The sequence below is a fragment of the Labrus bergylta genome, chromosome 13, assembly GCF_963930695.1.
Source record: "Labrus bergylta chromosome 13, fLabBer1.1, whole genome shotgun sequence".
NCBI classification, from domain to species: Eukaryota; Metazoa; Chordata; class Actinopteri; order Labriformes; family Labridae; genus Labrus; species Labrus bergylta.
Window position 1 is genome coordinate 20,765,470 of NC_089207.1, and position 21,867 is coordinate 20,787,336.

Below are 21,867 nucleotides of genomic sequence, written 5' to 3' on the forward strand. Positions count from 1 at the left end.
CAGCAATTTATAGTAAGAACAGAATACAAATAATTTCCAAGCACTGAATGGAAAAACAAAACTTTATAAATAAACACACAGGTTTAAGCATCTCAAGACCCCCACTTTTGGTGGCTCGCAACCCCCTTTAGGTTCACGAGCCTCACTTTGGGAACCACTGCAATGGTGGACCACAGAGGTGCTCTCTCTCTCACTCTCTCTCTCTCTTTATCTATCCATAATTAGAGAGAAATAACAAAACATTAGGAATGAATTACAAAAAGGTTTTTCTGTCACACTGCTTGGGGCTCGGAGTTCAGCATTTGGTCTTGTTTTATAATAATAATACCTTTATTTTCATAGCGCTTTTCAAAACAAGTTACAAAGAACTTTACATACAATTAAAAGCAAGCAACAGTTGATAAAACATAACACATAAAACAACAATAAAACCATACAATCAACAAAAATCTAGTCTAAAAGAGTGAGTTTGACTTCAAGTGACTTCAAAGAAGGCAGTGTGTTTGCTTCCCTGATCTCCTCCAGCAGGTTTATCCACAGCCAAAGGGGTCGAACAGGAAAGACTCGGTCACCTTTAGTTTTAGGAATGTAGCAATGTCCTAGGAATGTATGCAAATGTGAGAAAAATGACAAATAGACAGAATCTTGAATCTTAAAGAGTTTTTTCAAGTCTTTGTAAATGCCATTACTCCTGGTGGCTTTCTTATTGGTCAGCCCTTCCAGTGTTTTAATTAAGTACATTTACAATTAATTTTTAAACTGGTGCATATGTTTCCTTTCAGAACATTTTCATTAGTGGATATCATAGGCTACTTGCTATATAAGGGAAGGTTTGAAAAAAAGAGAATATTTCTCTCCACATCATATTTCTCCATCACAGATTATTCAGTAAAATTTGTTTTAGTCTCAGATATATGGAAGCCCATTTCCGCCAGTTAAAAAAATAAAAATGAAAATAATAAAGTCATAATTATGAGATAAAAAGTCGAAATTATGAAACATAAAGACATAATAATGAGATAAGTAAAAATAATGAGACTTTATTATTTTATTTTTTTTACTGGCGGAAATGGGCTTCCATACAGATAACAATTCAAATACATGTAAAAAAAAAAAATGTAGATGGAGAGGCTGTCGGATCAGAGATCAAACATCCCGACTCCAGCAGCACGAGCCAGATCATGACGTCAGAGCAGCGGAGCAGAACGTGCGCCGCGCGCCGCCAGCCCAGCTGTGTGTGTGTGTGGTGTGTGTGTGGCGCTCTTCGGTGACAGACGCTAGCTTTCACACTAAACAAGGAAGTGGATGATACGTCGCCACACTGACGGCAGAAACAGACAGAAACAGACAGAAAGTCGTCGTCTTTTCTGTTCCGAGGTAAGAACAATGATCCGGAGTCTTTGTGACGAATTTAGTTCGAGCACGAGCCCAGGAGACGGTTAAATGTTTGATCTAGCCGCGGTGTGGAGTAGCTAGCTGTTAACAACCTCAGTGTTTACAGGCTTGGTGTACCTTTATTTCACGGTATATCTCACCAGTAATGGTTATTATTCGACATATTATCACACATTAGGAGAGTAATGTGAATATCAGCCTACAGTACCGTCTGAAGTTTCAGATGCTGCTCTGCTCTCTCTGCCTCAGCAAACACTGAAGTGGAGCTGGAGGAAGAGATGGTTTAATGTCTTTCTGCTTCTTTTAAAATCGATGTTAGAAGATGTTTAAATCATTTATTGGATGTTAAAAAAACCTCCTGACCAAATTGTAGCAGGTGAGATTACAGCTACACCTTCAAGAGCTTTGATTTTAGGTTACTAGACGACGAAACCAGGAAGCCAAATATATGACACCAGAGAGTTGCTACTGTATATGTGGCACATCATGTAACAGCTAGTGGTAATGATCATAAAAGTCTAAGGCAGACATGTATAGATAGATCCACTGGCTGTGACGTGGCCACCCTCTCTAGTTTTCATAAGCAGACATACTAGTATTCATGCAGGTCCAGCTCATCGTGGTTCCTCTGCTCAGTATGTGGTCTCCCAGAGCCGAGCTGCTGCCTCAGGCATGAATAAGCATGTGCAGAGCAGCAGATACTCAGCTGGCGAGGTGAGGTGGGTAAGGGGAAAATACAAGATCATGCATGTAAGATGATTTGATAGATCAGAGGGATAGCGTTATTTGACGTATAAACATGTCATAAACTATTGGTATGCAAAGTATGTCGTCCCCTAACACCTGTGCAGCAGAACAATAGTACATCTGTTTACATAGCGCCTTTAAAAACAGGTTTAAAAAGTGACACAGCAAAGAGAACCCGAACCCCGGGAAAAACAAAAAACAGAACATAACCCTCAAATCAAGAGAACCCAAACAACAAAACAATATTGTTCCTTACTTTGTATTACATGATGTGACCTCAGGGGTTGCATATATGGAGGTGTGTATCCTCACTTGTTCATGTCTGATGAAAGGTTAGGGCCTGAAATGTCACAGGTGGTGATACATTTTGTTTAATGTGAATTGTAGCAGCTTCTGGTGTACTGATTTGGTCTTCCTTTTTACCTTAATGTCTGACACTTCCTGTAAGTTTAGCCTAGCAGGAGAAACCACCTGTGTAACTGACACTCTATTTCTTGCCCCTCTTCCTCTTTTCATATTTTCAGACTCCAGTTTTCCCATCTTGCTCCAGTGCTCTGTGTGTCAGCCATGTTTCCCCCTGCTGTGGACCTCCCAGCAGCTTCCTGTGAGATGGAGATGAGCCGAGGCGGCACTACCACATCTGCATGCACACAGTCAGCCTGCTCAGCGTGAGCCCTCAACAGATTCCCCTCTCCGTAACCGTCAGTACTAAAGCGTCTAAACATGGCAGCTATTCCTCCTGGGATCCGCCTGCTGGTGTCCTTCAACAGGGACCAGTGGTAAGTCTCAATCTGTATGTGTGTTTGCTTGTGTGTTTGAATGCAAGCAGGTATTGTCTTGTCAAAGTCGTTCCTTGCAGTTTCAGGTCCTTTTTGTTCTTGGATTGTGATCAGGATTATCTTTTTAACTGTCTGTTTGAATCTATTGTGCACTTGTGTTTATCATTGGTTAACCTGATATATTGTCTGAAGAACAGCTGTCGATGTTGTTCTCTGCTTCTGGTCACTTCCTGTCAGCACCTGTGTGTCCGATCAGACTTAAAGCTGTTCATTTGCACTCAATGACGTTATTTCCTCCTCTCTAGATCCTTGCTTGTGTTGTACTTATTCTCTGATGTATTTCACTTTGGATAAAAGTGTCTGCTTAATGAATTGTAGAATATTTTCTCCTCTGGGTCTGTAGTTCTGATTCAGTGCTCTAAAATAAAGCCATGTTTCCAGGAACCTTCAGTCCTAGAAGCTTATTTCCAACAGAAACTTCTTAAGGTTTTGTATTTGTTTTAGAAAGTTCATTTTACTCTAGTTTTTTTTTTTTAAACTGAAATCACAAACAACAGACTTTGTTTTACCGCTGAAAAGTAAATGAAATCTGGATTTAAGTTGGATATGATGTGAAGTACCTCGATATTCAAATCTTTTGGTAGCAAAGCATCAAAAACTGTTCATACTTCAGGCCAAACAGATTTGTTTTTGTTTTCATTTAATCACATCTGACTGTTGAAGAAATTACTAAGACTTTGACTCCACACAATAAGACTCAGATGACTCAGATGGCTTATGTTGATGAAAGTTTATACATAAGAAGAATACTCATGAGGAGACATAATTCAACATCACACTTCTGTACTCGTGTCTTGCTCAATCACATCTGCAGAACTTTTCGAAAGGCAATCGCATATATCCTAAAATACATTATCATTATCAGGGTGGTGTCACATTGACCCACCTAGACTAAACTGTTACGTCAATTACACTGGAGCAGGAAACAAGTCTACCAAAGACATCACAAATCTGCTTTGGTTACTGTACTTGGTACGAGCATCTATCTAATATGTTTATATTTGCCAGTGAAGCAGCTTCCCAGCAGGAAAGTATGAAGGTGGGAGATGCAAAACTTTACTATCCAAACAAGGTGTCAAGATGATTTACAGAACTTGTCCTTTGAACCAGGAAAACAGTGTGAAGGGGGAGGCTAGAGAACACAATACAAAGATACGATACACTTTAATGTCCCCTTAGGGAAATTTGTCTTGGACTTAAAAGCTGCATGCATTTAGTGACCTCTACAGCTAACTAACCCTACCTCTAATGTCAATAAATAAAAGATAATAAAATAGAAGAAATCCTTCTGGATCTGCCAAAAACAGATTGGGGTCTGGCAGTATGCACTACAGCCTTACCCTAGCCCTGTTCACTTAGATAAACAAATATTGGTTTGTTTGCAACTTAGAATTAAACAATATTTGCTAGGAAACATTTCAGAAGCAGATTAAAAACACATTTGGTGCAGAAATGAGAGTTTAGAGGACCGGTACAGCGACAGTGTGTTTCAGCTGGTACAATATTACATTCATTGTTTGTTTTGGTGTTTTAACAGGCTTTGTTGTTGATAAGAAGAAGGATAAAGAATATCACTGGGCTTTTCTTAAAATGTCAAAAAGCTCCAGCAGCACTTGAAGTATAAAGATTTAGTATAAAAAACGTTATTATTACTTCTTTCCAAAATGTTGTGTTTATAACACGATTCGATGTTTACTGAGGATTCATCTGTCCTGAAGGTCTTTTTAGGGAACTGTGAGAATCATTTGTTTTCTAAGGCTTGACTTTGTCGGCTGGATAATATGTAACAAAACTAGACTCAACTACTTGCGCATTACGGTGACCTTTGAATAAGTCAGGCTTATATGACGAGGATTTACAACCCAACAGAAGTCATGTTCAACTCCCTATTACTGCAGATATTCACTTGTAGTCCAGTCATCTTATAGAGTAAAATAAATCTGCACAATGGACCAAACTCGTTTTGGATAGCTGATTTCTTAAACGCTGCAGAACACTTTAAAAGCGGTTAAAATTTGCATGCAGGAATACATAATGTCAAAAATGAAGTGACTCCCATAGCTAGAAGCTAAATTCCACCTTTAATATCTTGTGCCTCGCGTCCACTGAACACGACAAAACCTTCCTATTAGTCAGCTCCCCGTAGCACATACAGTATCCAGTATAGAAATAAGAACTTGAAGCAGAGAGCTGAACTTACAGCCCATGGCAGAAGGCTGAATAGAGCCTCTATGTGCAGGATGCTTCTGTGGATTAGTCCGCAGGCTTGGGAAATCATCCGTGCATTGATACTTGTTCTACCCAGGCTGACTTTCAGATCTTATTTCACAGCCTGCAGTCTTTACAAGCATGATACTCCTCATTATTTATTCAAAGCTTCTGCTGCTTCTAGGGCTGAGTGATATGGACCAGAAATCATATTTCAATATTTTTTAGCTGAATAATGATGCATGATAAATGTCTTTATATATTTTCTGTACAGAAAACAAAGTCAAATCCACATGGGCTGAATGCCAAATGTCACACAGGTACTTTTATTTACAGTCTGCCGCACAATGCCGGCATGTACATGAAAAACAACAGAATAATCTACCTGTTTGTGAAATTAAATGCTCCTTAAATAAAATAAAAAAGCTTCTTTGCTGCATAACAAAATGACACAGCTCTTTATATTTTTATTCAGGATGTTTTTGAGTGTCTCTCTGAGCGCCCCCTGTTAGAGATTTTAGTAGTATTATTGGTAAATTAACTTTTTCTGCTTTAGGATTTCCTGAAACTTGATCAGTCTTGCAATCAGTGTCTTCCGTCTCTGTAATGGTCACTTCCATTTTTTAATGTCAACCACATAGTTGTGTAGTAAGTGTATATTGTGTGTCTGTGTGTGTCCTCCAACCTGTCAGGCAAGCATGTGCAAAGAGAATGGAAGTCTTGCATCACAGTTCTGCTTTCTACCATGGTTTTATCGCCTTCGAGATAGAAGAGCAGGGAACAGAGCAACACAACTGTCTCTGTGACCTTGAAGCAAACTGCTGTTTGCCCATTAAAGTTTAGTACTTGGATTTGGTATGTCGGGATTATTTGACGAACGATTTAACTAGTCTTTTAAGGTATCTAATCTTTTGCAATAGGTAATGTCATTACATATGAGCATGGCTTTAGTGCAGTCTGGTTCTTGATCCGCGTTAGGCTGGGCTCAGTGCACAGGACTTTTGAAATCCTAACTGATTATGCCCTCGTCTCCCTGACCAATTTCTCATTAAAACTTGTTCAGCTTTTGCGTTATTTTCTCTCAAATCAAAGCTGCTTTTTGGCAGATTATTGCACTAAATTTATTTATTTATTTTTTATGTCACATGATTTCTAAATTGGTTAGGACTGTAAAACGCCTGCAATCATAAGAGCAGCGTCTTGCCACAGCTGTCTAGCTTTTGCCTGTGGAAACCAGCTACACTCAGCAAACACACACACATTTACTCACAGGCTCACAGCACGCCGCCCAGCTGTTGCATCAGAATTTGTGCATTTGCTCCTCATCTGTCTCTTGTGTCCACTGCAGAGCCTGAAAAACCACTTTAATTCCTGAGCTACTATACATGACAGATCCCTGGTTCAGACTGTTTACTGTCTTGCCAGATGGTGGTTACTCTGCAGCTCCTCATCAGTACTGAACACACACACACACACACACACACACACACACACACACACACACACACACACACACACACACACACACACACACACACACACACACACACACACACATGTACACACAGAAAAAAACAGGTTCATTAAAATATAGACCCGTGGACGAAATCAGAACTCTGTGGGTAAAAGTAAACCTCAACGACCGAGATAACAACAGCGCAGAGATAAGTGTACAAACATGACGCAGAGATTAATACATCAGAGTGTAAGGAGAGTACACACTCAAATTACAGGATATCCTGTATGTTTGATGGCCTGTTTACGTGTCTGCAGGTTTCAGCAGCAGATCTTCTGACTTCATTAACGCTCTGTGTGTACTGCTTAACAAGGTCAGCATGACGGCCGTGTAATGAGCTGCTTCTGACACTCTGTTTGGTGAAGGAACGAGTCGTCATGACAGAAGTCTCTTTACATATTTCTTTGACACTCAGCCACACCTGAAATCAATTTTTGGTTTGCCTTAAAACACTCATTTCTTTGTCGTCTTTTGTGTGTTTTAATGGCAGTCAGCCACATGTGGGAGGTCGAATCAGCCAAAGAGTGCGTCACGGTCACCATAGTGGGTGATCACACACGTTGTATATATTTGCTTGTTACATAACAGGACAGGACGGGCCGGGACATTAAGTCAACAAGGCGTCTTTGACTATTCATTAATGTTTCATGATTATCCCTAAATACGCTCAGCTATTATTGTGCTACTTCAGCCATGTGGAGGAATCCTATGAAGGTTTCAGCTAGTCCTGTTGGACATATAGGAGAGAAGAAAGTATGTAGAAAATGTGAACAAGTGTCACACAACTTTCTTTCTGTCGACTCAGCCCTCAGTGCTGCCCTCTTGTGTCTCCTCTCTGCAGGTACAGAGCCCTCACCTTTATGCTGACCTTCCTGCTCTACACCAGCTTTCACCTCTCCAGGAAACCTATCAGCATCGTCAAGGTAACATCTGCTGCATTAACGTTTGCATAATCCCCACTTTCAATAACACACCCTGCACCAGTTTCCCAGGAACTGCTAAAGCTCTGGTGAAAGAGATTTAAGGCTTCATTTAGTAGATATGGAAAAAATTATTATTGGAAGAGTTGTCAAACTTGTAGATAATAGCAAGCAGTATATTTTCTAATTTTATTCACGGTGTCTTGCCTCACCAATCAACACTAAATAGCCCTTGATGTAGTTAAAAATGAAATCTGTGAGGTTAAGAGAGTATTTTAGAGAATCTAGAAATTAAACGGGGATACCTCCCTTGCACATATTTCCTCTCACGTTGCCTGTGTGTAAGACAGTGTTTTCTGTCCTTTGAACTGTTGCTTTAATTCACAGAGCGAGCTCCATAAGAACTGCTCATCCGTCAGTGAGTTAGCCACCATGGCCTCCAGCAGCAGCGGCGGCGGCCAGCAGCCCTCCCTGCCGTCTCTCCACACAGACGTTGACTGCAGCTGGAAACCTTTCGGTAAGTATCTAAATGACTTTTGTGATATTTAGGATTTGAGTAGACTCAACAGTGACAGTTATGGAGTTCCTAATCAATCTGAGCTTTAGACACAAACTGCTGCTCTCTAAAGTGATTATTTTCTTAAACTTTGGTCAACCCAAACACCTATTGACACACTTGACAGTGAACTAAACTGCACATCTCCTCTTGATTTCCACAGATAAGAGGAACTACAAACAGCTGCTGGGAGCCATGGACTACTCCTTCCTCTGTGCATACGCAGTAGGAATGTACCTCAGGTAAGACGATGATATACAAACACCTCCTATATGTAACAGCATACTAAATATCACCAGTCATTGACACCTGTGTATCCAGTAGGACTGTCAAAGATCTTTATACTCTGACACTTTTATTTAAACGGCGTGTTAGAACAAAAGAGCCTCAGTCATCTTTGTATCAACATGTGTGTTGAAATGTAGTGTTGAAAAATCATCAGCAGAAAGTTGTATTAATGAGAATAATGTGGTTATAAATTTTATGTCATTTCTGTGCAGTGGAATCATCGGGGAGCGCCTGCCCATCCGACTGTACTTGACATTTGGCATGTTGGCCAGCGGTCTGTTCACCTGCCTGTTCGGACTGGGTTACGTCTACAACATCCACAGCCTGGGCTTCTATGTATTTGTCCAGGTGAGACGCAGTATAACTAATTATTAAATAATGAAACAACACTTCTGTGCTGCTCGTCTCCCCCTGCGCAGCAGAAGAAAAGTCTGGGCTTTTTGCTCGTGTGTGCTCCCCTTCTGCTCTGCGCCCTACTCCGTGGAAAGCGCAGCTCACACACATCCTATCTGAAAGGCCTTTAAGACTGTCACTAAATACCTGTGTTTCCTAAATACCTCACTCTACAAAATAAAACTGTCCCTCCTATTTCAGGTAGCTAACGGTTTGGTCCAAACTACTGGCTGGCCCAGTGTAGTGACCTGCATCAGCAACTGGTTTGGAAAAGGAAGGTAAGGTCTAGTCAAAGCTACTGGAACATTTGGATATTCAAAGCCACCAAAATCCATTCGGGGAAAACACTAAGTTAAACTTGCAAAACAAGTGTTTCTGGGTCGCTGCCTTGATCTGATAGTTTTATGTTACGTGTTCTGTCAAGAGAACTTTTAAAACTCAAAGGTTACACGACTATAACAAACTAACGGGTCGAGATCATGATTTTAACACAATAGGACAAAGTGACTTTATTTAGGGCAAAGACAGTCATGTCGTCAGCAGGCAGGTGAGTGACAGAGAACTGTGAAAGTATCTTACACCCTGATGTGTGTCTGGCAGGCGTGGACTCATCATGGGACTGTGGAATTCGCACACCTCAGTGGGAAACATCCTGGGCTCTCTGATCGCCGGATACTGGGTCTCCTCCAACTGGGGCATGTCTTTCATCGTACCGGGGATCATCATAGCAGCCATGGGCGTCGTCTGCTTCCTCTTCCTTATTGAGCGTGAGTGCAGCCTCCTCATTGGCTGGAAAACTATGATATTAGAGTAGTAAACTGATTGCCTCATATTTTGCTGGATTTAACATATTGCACACATTAATAGGCTTAACTTTTTTTTAGTTTAGTGAGTTGATGTTTAATTAGCTAATTATATTTGAGAGTTTTTAGCTAACACAAACTGCTTTATGAATGGATGACAGTTTCAAATACATCGGGGGGACACTGGACAACCAACTCAGTTTTGAACAGCACACTAGTGACATACAAAAGAGCCATAAAATACTGTCAGCCATCCGAAAACTGAGAGGACTGTAAATGAAGGATTGATTTATTAACTTGAATCTATCTGTTTCCGTTCTCCAGATCCAAACGACCTGAAGAGCATACACGCTCAAAATTCATCACCGACTACAAATGTAAGCACAGAGTTTTACGGTTTCTTTTATTTGAATAAATGAAAATAGTCATTTTCTTTCTTTTAACATTTATATAATTAAACCTCCATTCTTTGTGTATTTGATATGTTTCATATGAGACACATGTTATCTTTCTGAGCAGCCATCAGGGACTTATTGTGTTTGTAAATATTATAGAGGATGTGTGCAGTAGTTTGCATGTAATGTGTGCTCAACCCTGTGACGAATCCAGCATGAGTCATTGAAGGATTTTTTGGTACAAGTTACACTTACATGTGAACTGTAACTGTGTGGATAATGTGTTTTTATTTCTTCTTGCAGGTCCCAACCAAGTGTTGGAACGGTGTAAACGGACAGACTGAGATGTATCTGCAGTACAAAGACAAAACTCAGGTGTGTGTGTGTGTGTGTGTGTGTGTGTGTGTGTGTGTGTGTGTGTGTGTGTGTGTGTGTGTGTGTGTGTGTGTGTGTGTGTGTGTGTGTGTGTGTGTGTGTGTGTGTGTGTGTGTGTGTGTGTGTGTGTGTGTGTGTGTGTGTGTGTGTGTGTGTGTGTGTGTGTGTGTGTGTGTGTGTGTGTGTGTGTGTGTGTGTTACAGCGGTTGTTTAAGTTAATGCTATCTTGACTCTCTGTCTATATACACATTTTAAATCCGTACACATCCTTAAAACACTTCACAACCCAACTTTAAATCTGTTCTAAGTTGCCATTTTGGCCTTTATTAGATAGGACAGCTGAAGAGAGACAGGAAATGTTGGATGAAGAGAGTTAGGGATGACGCAGCAAAGGGCCACGGTCGGATTCAAACCCACGGCCACTGCAATGAGGCTACCTTAAAGTCTGTTTCTTAAAAACTTTTTTGATGAGAAGTAAATATTAAAGTGCGTCATATACAACAGATCTGACGGTACATACAGCGGCCAAAATCTGTGTTTTTTGGCCATGACATGAAATACTCTCGGCTATGAGTGGCAAGAGAAGTTCAAAACAACTTAAGGTTTTCTTAAGGATCCTGATTGGTGTGAGAAAGTTTGTGACATCACCTCTGTATCCGACTGAGCCCCTCCCACTTAAAACCAGTCAGAGGGGCACAAAACACATGACTAAATCTGTCATGGGCAGTAACTCAAATATTTTGCATTCATTTAATTTCAGTTGTATGATTATTTTTTTGACAATGAAGAAGGACATTCAGGCTTCCCTGAAACACTGAAATGATTGATTAAAATTGATCTGTTGTTGTTTCAGTGTGTATTCATGTTAGTCCAACAGACAACAAGTCAAATACATTAAACTGACTGTTAGTTAGCTGCACTTTAACATGTCCTTATTGATCCATTCAGGCCCACTACTATTTCATGGATAGTGTTCAAAACAGGAAGGTTGGTTCTTTTGTGCTTCCAGGTGTTCGTGGGTGCTTCAGGTGCAGTCATTCTGTCGGACTTGGTGGGATGCTGGATGAACATTAGAAACATTTACTGGCTGAATACAAATGTCCCCTGTAAGGACCTGATGACAAATCAGTAATACATAATGGACAGCCCTTAGCTATCTTTTGGGGGGACATGTTACCCAGAACTTCCACCAGATACGTGTGCATTGCGTGTCCTCGGCGCTCCGTTACAGCTCCGTGCTCCCGGGTATTACAGATTACACTCATGACAGGGCGAGAAAATACGATGTACTGTATGTGGTATAAAACCGTATAAAACACATCAACAAACAAACATACGGTCCCAATTGTCAAACAGAATGTTTTATTCTGAAAATAAACCGGATGTTTTACTGTTGTTTTGGTGTCTGACTTCCTGTCCCGCTCTATCTGCCCTGTTGTAAATTGATATGCAGTGCTCCAGCAACCTGCAGAAATAGAAGTCTGCAGGGGGCTCCGGAGTGAAGGAGCTGAGACGCAGTGTAGCAGAGGCCTTGGAAGCACACACATTGAATAAAGTGAAACCTATCAGCTACGCTTCCGCAACGGAGCGGAGATGGACCGTACACTCATCTGGTGGAGTTTAGGGGCTAGTGAAGTCCATAATAAAAAGAAGCAGGGACATTTGAATTCATCCTCAGGGTCTGACAGGTGGGTTGGGTTTGCTGCATGCAAAAGTTCTTTCCAGGCTTCATAGTGGACTGGTTTTTCTTAAAGTCACTTAATGCAGCAAACTCCTCCCTTCTGTCACACCAGATATCCTCAAACAGTGCTGGCTTAATGCTGAATATAAAGTATCTGTCACAACAGTGCTGGTGTTTGATATTCTTCTTTGCTACAATTAAAGCAGGGTATTTTTAAATAATTGAATTTATCATCAAAAAGTTAAATCTGTTCCTCTTTTTGATCAACTGATAAGAAAAATTCTGGGTTAAAAATCACAGAACTCAAACAGAGCTCCCCCATTGCACATGATCGTCTCTTGAACAACTTCCCTTCATTAATCTTCCTTTGGTGGGACAAACGAAGAATCCGCCCGCTGCTCCTGATCTTTCTGTCTCTCCCTCAGAGTTACGACACAGAGCTGCTGTTACCGCGAGACAGCGTGTGTGTCCCCGTGCAGCCGGTCGTGGTGGTGAAGAGGGAGGCTGAACCGTCTGCCATCAGTTTCATGGGAGCTCTGCGGATACCAGTCAGTTATATACATATACACGCACACACACACACACACACACAGACACACACACACACACTGATACACCATCCAAAATGTCTTATTTTTCCCTCCTCCGGCACCTTATCCCATCTCCCCCTTTCCCATTTTCAAGCCTGGCACAGTTTCGATAGATGGCTGTTTTTCATGAGTCTGGATTTGCCCAAGATTTCTGCCTCTTGAAAGGACATTTTTCTTGCCACTGTAACTTTTGCTAAATGTTGCTTAGTGCTCATGAAGAATTAACGCTGGGTCTTTGTACCATAATGATGAGTAAGGTCATTTACCTGCTTTTTGTAAAGTGTCTTGAGATAACACTTGTCATGTCCTTACACTGTCTCTGCAGGGAGTGATCGAGTTCTCTTTGTGTCTGCTGTTTGCCAAGCTCGTCAGCTACACCTTCCTCTTCTGGCTGCCGCTCTACATCACTAAAGCAGGTGAGGATGTAATGCTTTTCATGCCTTTATTGTAGAGACAGGACAGTGGATAGATACGGAAACCAACATTACTGTCTTAATTTACCGAGGTCAAGAGTGCAATGAAACGTAAAGTCACGCTGACAGCGCCCTCTGCTGAATAAAACTACTAACTACTTCAGACGGCCTGTTTTAATGTATATTTTGAGTTCATATTTTGAACAGCTCATTACAGTGAACTCTCTCCCCCGGGTTCAAATAATGTTCGAACTTGGAATAAAAAAAGACAGCCCTAGTGTGAAGTAGAACAGACATTTCTTGCAATGTCATCTAACAGCTGATACGGCGACCTGTCAGATTGTTCTTGTGCTGTGTTTTAGTGTGTAGGCAGATCGTCCCACTCCGTTTTATTACCACAACTCGTGTGGGACAAAAGGCCTTGACAGAAGGAGTATTGAAGTGACGGAAAATTGAGTACGTGTGTGTGTGTGTGTGTGTGTGTGTGTTTCAGCTCACCTAGATGCAAAGAAGGCTGGAGATCTGTCCACCCTGTTTGACGTGGGAGGAATCGTGGGTAGGTGCTTTTCACATTTTCCTCTCGTCTTGATATAAGCTGTGTTCCTGGCTCATCATGTGTTTGTGTGCGCACAGGAGGGATCCTGGCAGGAGTGATTTCTGATAAACTGGGGAAGAGAGCCACCACGTGTGCAGTTATGTTGCTGCTATCGGCTCCCACGGTAAGTCTTCAGTCTCTGACACACCAAGGAGATCATCGCCATTGATCATTGATCCTAGTTGGACCGTTGGTGAGCCGTCGTCTCCATAGTTTAGCGGTGTGTTGTTCTCCATCGCTACCAACTGAACAGAAAAAGAGTGAAAATATTGAGAGTAAGAGTAGCTACAGGTTTCTTTAAACGAGTGCATTTTGTGCTTGGGTCACCTAGTGGTTATTGGAGCTGTCACTTTTTCAAAATATCAACTGAATTTAGAATTATGATACGATAATGTTCAAACACATTCGAACCCCTCTGCCACTGCTGCCGCCCCCGCACTGATACAAAAGATTTTACTTTAGTTTACGGTAGCAATAATGACCCTAAGACCAAACAGCCTGCTGACAATCCAAGAGGGCCGTCTTTTTTTATTACTGACCAGAAACACAGTCTGTCAACTTGATCAGGATCGCGTGCAGCTCTCTTTTTATTCACAATGTTAAAGTGTAAACTGACTTCTTTTCGCAATCACAGTGCATATGTTTTAATCGGCACGCTTTGTTCTTGTCCCTGCAGCTGTACGGCTTCTCCATGATCAGTGAGTTCGGTTTGGGCCCAACCATCGGTAAGAATTAGCTTCCACTTCTCAGCCAGTGATTATTCTCCAGCAACTGGATGATTGATTCTTTAATTGATTGATTGATAAAAAAAATTACAATGACGATAAACTGAAAATCTTCATATTGTGGACAAAACAAGATATCTAAAATATCAAGAATCCATATTTTTCCCAACTTTCTTTAAATCTTTTCCCAACTAATTCTATCGACCATACAACTTTACAATGAAGTGAGCACTTTTAAGACTTTGTCCTTGGCTCATCACTAAGCCGTTTTATCTGCTGTGTAATATTTCATAAATGCTTCTGAACACTGTTTCAGAAATGTTCAATGTAAATCTAACAAAAAAGAAATATACTTGAGCTTAACGTCCCTCTGTGTGTCCAGCTGTGAGTCATGTATTAGATCCAGATAAATGAGGTCACACATCCTGGCTAAATATATCAGAGTGGCTTATTAGCTTTGATTAGCCGACGAGATGAGCCCTTACGATCTTCAGTTGCTCATTCACTGGCCCGACTGATCTGGATTAATTCGTTCACACGGAGCCCCTGATGGTCACAGCTGCAGCTCATTATCCCCACAATATGCTGAGAGGACTCAGTAAATGTCATTATAGCCGACAGTGTGATACAGCCGGCGAGGAGGTGCAGCTGCTGAGCGACAGCCGCAGCTCTCATGCCGTGTAATTATCACAACGAGCAGTTGTTTTTGAGAGAGGCTTGTCAGATAGATGTTGTACTGCACGGAGGGTTTGAACTCCAAAAAGCCTCGTATATATTTTGATCATGAGGTGGAACTCAGAGTAACACGATGCAAAATAAAAATATATATGCGGCCAACTTTGTGTTTCTCAGGCATGCTGTTAGTGTGTGGAGGTCTCGTCAATGGACCGTACTCACTCATCACCACTGCAGTGTCCGCTGACTTGGTAAGATTCTTTAATTCCTGTCTAATGAATGTAGACACTCTCTTATGTATCATCTTATTTTCCTCTCTCTATAATTGTATCTTTAACCTCAGGGGACCCACAAGAGCCTAAAAGGCAACGCCAGAGCTTTGTCTACAGTCACCGCCATCATCGACGGCACAGGATCTGTAGGTCAGTATCACAGATCAGCAAACATTCACAACGTCACTGTGCTGAAATGATTAATACAGCAAAGAATGTTTTGAAATCAGGAAGTCACAGAAACAAGGTTTAATCTGCTGTCATGCAAAACTACCAAAAGGCAACGCTGACTACGGCACTGCTCCAAAAAGTTTAAATATTCTACGCTTCATTTATCTGAAGTGACGAACATCAGAGAGTAAGAACGACACAAGCAAGTATCTAGAGAGGAGACAACCTCCGGGATTGCAGAGGAACAGCTTTAAGTCTGATCAGACACACAGGTGCTGACAGGAAGTGACCAGAGGCAGAGCACAGGCGCTGACAGGAAGTGACCAGAGGCAGAGCACAGGCGCTGACAGGAAGTGACCAGAGGCAGAGCACAGGTGTTGATAGGAAGTGACCAGAGGCAGAGCACATGTTTTTTTTGGCAACACACGTTTTTTTTACTGCGATTACTTTCATACAGATCTAGACTTGATAGAGTTAAACTGCCACTAGCTGTGACATTTTCTTCCCTGTTAGTCTGGACTCAGTGTTAGTCTCCGACTGGAAAAAATGCACCTGTTAAGGACTATTTTCAAACAATCTTTTTAATGTTTGTCGTCTCAGGAGCTGCACTGGGCCCCCTGCTGGCCGGGCTGCTGTCTGCAGGAGGCTGGGATCGGGTGTTCTACATGCTGATGGCGGCTGACTTCTTCGCTCTGTTGGTGAGTTCTTTATAAACCGCATGACATCAATGATGGAAGGAAGCAAGTTAAATTGTTTCCCCCCTTGATGTGCATTAAAAGAAGCTTTTATTTTGAAAGACGCAGCGCCCCTCTAGAACAGTAACGCTGCTGAAAGCTGTCGTTAAATCAAATGTGTGACTCTGCGTTTGTGTGTGTACAGCTTCTGTTACGGCTCGTCACCAAGGAGCTGTCCTCGTCTAAATCCCGTCCCATCTCCACCGTAGAGTGAGTCCTATATGAATCTGTTTTCCCTTCTCCTTTTCTTCCATTCTTTGACACCAAATATTTCACATACACAGTTTGAAACACTTGATTCTTCGTCAATATGATAGGAAAATTCAGCTCTAGCTAAAAACAGCACAAACATTAGAGAACCAGTTATTACAATACAAATGTATTGACGTTTAATTTATCTGCAGCACAAAATATAAAAGAATATAAACTTGAAGCAAGCGTCATGTGAGTTAACCCTTTTCCTCCTTTGTTCATTCTTTTATGACCATCATTGTAAGGTTATTCTACGACAGAGTATTAGAGCCACGTTATAAAATGTAGAGATTAAAGTCGTTAATTTACACTAGGAATTCGTAATCTGATTCAAATGAGGCTATTTTCAAACGATTATTCTGAAAGGTTGTATCAGAAGAGAAGCCATTTTCTCTGCCACAAAAGAGACAACTTCCCCCGAGTCAGTTTGGTACTCTCTCTCCAGAAGAGTCCCAGTTTCTTTTCAGTGTCCTGATACTCATCACCATGTTGACGCTGATGTGCTGAAAGAATTTGTAGTTTCATATCTGCATATGTAAAGCACCAACACGACTAAGGCCCTGTGTCCACCTAGCGATATTTCCAGGCAGAAAAGCTCTGGCTGTGCGCTCGGGAGCACTTTCATTGAGCGTTTGTGTGCTGAGAGGAAAAGCGCTGCACGTCCGTCCTGTCCCTATAAAAAACAGTCTGTTGACAATGGCCGCTGGTTGACCGACACTGCTCCGTTATTTTTTACTGCATGTTTAATATTTATGTTTTTTTATCAGATCAGACACGAAGCAAAAAGGATGTGGGTATAAGAAACAATCTGTAGGCGGCAAAACTACGGGGAATATCATACATTTGGAAAAGTGCTCGGAGTGGAGCGCTTGTAAAAAAGACGCTGGGCGCTGTGCTTTTTCTCCAGGCAGCGTCCTGCTGCTGCAAACACTCTCTCCTCGATGAAAGCAATTGAAAAGAGAATTTGGCGCTCAGAAAAAAAACGTGAGGTGGACACGGGGCCTAATCCGATATTTAGAGACCTTATCAAACTGTTGTTCCACAAACAGGTCGTTTCTCAGAGTTAACACTCAATCAATCTGTGTTACAAACGACACAAGGAAGTATTTACTGATTTGTGAAATCTTTACTAAAGTATTACAAGATACTCCACGTTCCTCGTTTTTGCACAGGCGGCTGCTCTTCCGATATAACTATAGATGAAAATAACAACTTTATACTCGTAAATTTACGACTTTAATCCAAAAAATCCCAGGCTCTAATACTCCTTTGTATAATTTGATCTTTTCATGGAACAAAGGTTGAGAAAGTTATGAAGGACGGTTCACTAATGTTTGGGATAGGTGGGACCTGGGTGTGTGGGTATGACTTTATTTTTTAAATTCTTGTGTTTTATCCAGTGTAATAGAAAACATACTACATATAAAGTACTGTGCAAAAGTTTTAGGCAGTTGTGAAAAAATGCTGTAAACTAAGAATGCTTTCAAAAATATAAATAATGATTGTTTATTTTTATCAATTTACAAAATGCAAAGTGAGCGAACAAAAGAAAAATCTAAATCACATCAATATTTGGTGTTACTACCCTTTGCCTTCAAACCAGCATCAATTCTTATAGGTACACTTGCAAAAAGTCAGGGATTTTGTAGGATTGTAGTCAGGTGTATGATCAACCAATTATACCAAACAGGTGCTAATGCTCATCAATGTCACATGTAGGTTGAAACACAGTCATTAACTGAAACAGAAACAGCTGTGTCGGAGGCTTAAAACTGGGTGAGGAACAGCCAAACTCTGCTACCAAGGTGAGGTTGTGGAAGACAGTTTCATGTCACAGGTCATACGCTGTGGCAAGACTGAACACAGCAACAAGACACAAGGTAGTTATACTGCATCAGCAAGGTCTCTCCCAGACAAATATTTCAAAGCAGACTGGTGTTTCAAGATGTGCTGTTCAAGCTCTTTTGAAAAAGCACAAAAAAACGGGCAACGTTGAGGATCGTAGACGGAGTGGTCGGCCAAGGAAACTTAGTGCAGCAGATGAAAAACACATCAAGCTTATTTCCCTTCGAAATCGGAAGATGTCCAGCAGTGCCATCAGCTCTATCAGCTCTGAACTGGCAGAAACCAGTTGGACCCAGGTACACCCATCTACTGTCCGGAGAAGTCTGGCCAGAAGTGATCTAAATGGAAGAGTTGCAGACAAAAAGCCATACGTCCGACATGGAAACAAGGCCAAGTGACTCAACTATGCACGAAAACATAGGAACTGGGGTGCAGAAAAATGGCAGCAGGTGCTCTGGACTGATGAGTCAAAATTTTAAATATTTGGCTGTAGCAGAAGGCAGTTTGTTCGCCGAAGGGCTGGAGAGCAGTACAACAGTGAAGCATGGTGGAGGTTCCTTGCAAGTTTGGGGCTGCATTTCTGCAAATGGAGTTGGAGATTTGGTCAGGATTTGGTATCCTCAATGCTGAGAAATACAGGCAGATACTTATCCATCATGTAATACCATCAGGGAGGACAACGATCCCAAACATACAGCCAAGGTCATTAAGAACTATCTTCAGCGTAGAGAAGAACAAGAAGTCCTGGAAGTGATGGCATGGCCCCTACAGAGCCCTGGTCTCAACATCATCGAGTGTGTCTGGGATTACATGAAGAGACAGAAGGATTTGAGGAAGCCTACATCCACAGAAGATCTGTGGTTAGTTCTCCAAGGTGTTTGGAACAACCTACCAGCCGAGTTCCTTCAAAAACTGTGTGCAAGTGTACCTAGAAGAATTGATGCTGTCTTGAAGGCAAAGGGTGGTCACACCAAATATTGATTTGATTTAGATTTCTCTTCTGTTCATTCACTGCATTTTGTTAATTGATGAAAATAAACTATTAACACTTCCATTTTTGAAAGCAATCTTAGCTTACAGCATTTTTTCATACCTGCCTAAAACTTTTGCACAGTACTATATATATATATATATATATATATATATTATGGGTAAGGCTGGCTACACACTAGATGATTGTAGGCCTGATTTTTACGCCCCATAAGGCTCTTCTCAACCATCCACATAATCCTCAAGTGTGTAGTGTCAATATGATTATTTTACCACTCCCACTCGAGTCAGAGCCTCCCTGATCTGGACTCCAGCTAAAAGGTCGGGCTGCCTCCATCTGAATACCTGCAATAGCCAATGAGAGCCAACATGAAGACAACTATTCAGCTAAACCGACAAAACTTACATCTTCTCCTCACACATGTGGAAACATCAAGCATCTGATCTAGTTCATTTCGAAGAGGAGATCTGTGATAACGCTGCAGTGTCTCCTGTTTATTATCTTAATTAAATCAGTTACGATTTTTCTTCAGATCAAAATAAAACCATTAAGTTTGTTTTTCAAAATGATTTCTAACGAGAAACCAGGTCTCGCAACTTCTAAACATGTTCAGTTTTCATTGAGTTAAATGCTGGATTGTAAAAGTTAATGACACCTAACTCATGGATATGGTGTAAATGTTTGTCTCTCTTTCACAGGTTGAAGGAGCACTGAGCACTTTGAATAGACAAACACACACACACACCGTGCATTGAAACCACTAGTCTAAGCCTGAAATGGACTGTGTGTGTCAGACAAAAAATGGACTGTCACTGACACGAGACATGGACCTTAACCATGCACACACACATGCACGTGTAAGTGTTTGCGTGTCTGTGTGTTTGTGTGTGTGTGTGGAGAACCAAAACAGACCTGCAGCTGATCACTGGAGTCTGGAGGATTTACCTGCACATCCTTTACATGCACACAGAAATGCACACCTGCTCTGTGCGGACAGATTAGAAGTGAAACACACTACCTGCTCGGTCTTCTCAGAGGATCGACGGACATAAAAAAACTGGCCTTACCTTGATGTGTATATTAGGACTTTAAACTACAAGTGACAGTTATTTATTTTGAAGCCTTTGAAACAGCAACTTCCATCACGCCCATTTCTTTTATGGATTCTTCTGACTTATTTTATTGTTATCCAAAACCTTACATGGTGATCAAAAGTGTGGTTCATGTTCTCCATAGGGGATTGGATTATTAGCCATGATGTCATAACCATCACAGGTAGACTTACCAAGAGCCATCTGAATGTGAATCGAGGGTTTATGCTCCTGCAGAAGACACAAGTTCTGAAGTCTCAGAGAATAGCACTACACTACCCACAATCCTAGAGTGTGACAGCTAAGTCTCTGATTGGTTGTTACCATGGTAATGTTTACCGCCCCTCCAAACTTTCGGCTGTCGGCTCCTACTGAAGTTTATAAACAGTATATACAGTATATCAGCACTTTATAAGAAACAATATACACACTACACTAAAGATTTAGAAAGATACGTTAAGATTGTTGAGGAAACTTTTGGTTTTGGTTGATTTTGGCGCCCCCCTGTGTACTGATGAGTACCTCTTATTTCAAAATTCTGATTTGTCCTGTACGTGTTAGTTTTGGGGCTTTTTTATTTTATGCTGTTATTTAGAGATCGAGGAGAGAGAGCTGGGAATGACATGCGGGAAAGGAGCCACAGGTCGGATTCGAACCTGGGCTGCTTGCTTGGAGGCCTCCATACATGGAGCGCGCACACTAACCACTACCCCACTGGCATGCATCATATGTGACCTTTGAGCTCAAAACCTGCAAAATCTAGAAATCTGTTTCTGATATTCTGCGTAATAAATGTATGTAACAGTGCCCTCTAAAAGATCTTCTTTTCCCCCTTTCAAATATAAAACTGAAAGAATCCTGTGGACCAAGAGTCAAAAGTGAGTCATGCTTTTGTAGACCGCCAAACCCCCCACCCCCTCCGTGCTGTGAGGAAGTTGCTGTTTCTCAGTGTCACCTTCGCCTTACTGAACCAAAGAGATTGTAGTGATCATGTAGTAATTTAAAAAGTTTATATTTTTTAAGTTATTCTTGTCTGCTTTGTGGTGATTTTTTTTTTCTCGTCTGTTTTGAACTGAAGGCACCAAAGTTGTATTTTTATATCTAATCTGATAAATGATGTGTTTCTGCTGTGTCGATGGGTGAGAGATGTTATGAATGTAACTTAATATATTTTTAAGTGCAATGTTGTTCAGTTGGTGTTTAAATTATCTCTCTCTTTATATATCAGTGATCCTGTGGGCTTAGACCATGTTTGAAATGGTAACTTAACTAAAATAAAACAGTTTATTGGTGATTATTTTGCAGGTTTTTTTTAGAAATGATTCCGTCAATTTATCGGCTGTAAACTGTATACAAGTAAAAATCCAAACACCATGCAATGTTATGAACATGTAAAT

The 21,867-nt window shown here is 41.1% G+C and overlaps 1 protein-coding gene across 2 annotated transcripts; it reads left to right on the plus strand.

Moving 5' to 3' along the window:
- Window positions 1-1,217: 1,217 nt before the first annotated feature.
- Window positions 1,218-21,764, plus strand: slc37a1 (solute carrier family 37 member 1). 2 transcript variants are annotated; one of them, XM_020635423.3, is made up of 21 exons: window positions 1,218-1,377; window positions 2,667-2,921; window positions 7,547-7,628; window positions 8,013-8,142; window positions 8,345-8,423; window positions 8,682-8,817; window positions 9,064-9,140; window positions 9,463-9,629; window positions 9,990-10,042; window positions 10,364-10,435; window positions 11,384-11,422; window positions 12,542-12,664; window positions 13,032-13,122; window positions 13,613-13,675; window positions 13,753-13,838; window positions 14,391-14,439; window positions 15,292-15,365; window positions 15,458-15,536; window positions 16,158-16,255; window positions 16,437-16,501; window positions 20,078-21,764. In XM_020635423.3, the coding sequence occupies exons 2-21, from the start codon at window positions 2,866-2,868 to the stop codon at window positions 20,091-20,093; spliced, it is 1,635 nt and encodes a 544-aa protein (XP_020491079.2). In that variant the 5' UTR covers window positions 1,218-1,377; window positions 2,667-2,865; the 3' UTR covers window positions 20,094-21,764. The 2 variants fall into 2 exon arrangements, with proteins under 2 accessions (XP_020491079.2, XP_020491080.2); XM_020635424.3 differs by lacking the exon at window positions 11,384-11,422.
- The last annotated feature ends 103 nt before the right edge of the window (window positions 21,765-21,867 follow it).

What these genes read in the sequence shown, in the direction of transcription:
- slc37a1 (XM_020635423.3), top strand. Translation starts at nt 2,866, where the DNA reads ATGGCAGCTATTCCTCCTGGGATCCGCCTGCTGGTGTCCTTCAACAGG. An exon ending in CTGCAGCTGGAAACCTTTCG is followed by an intron (nt 8,143 to 8,344) that starts GTAAGTATCTAA and finishes TGATTTCCACAG; the next exon opens with ATAAGAGGAACTACAAACAG. An exon ending in CTGACTTCTTCGCTCTGTTG is followed by an intron (nt 16,256 to 16,436) that starts GTGAGTTCTTTA and finishes GTGTGTGTACAG; the next exon opens with CTTCTGTTACGGCTCGTCAC.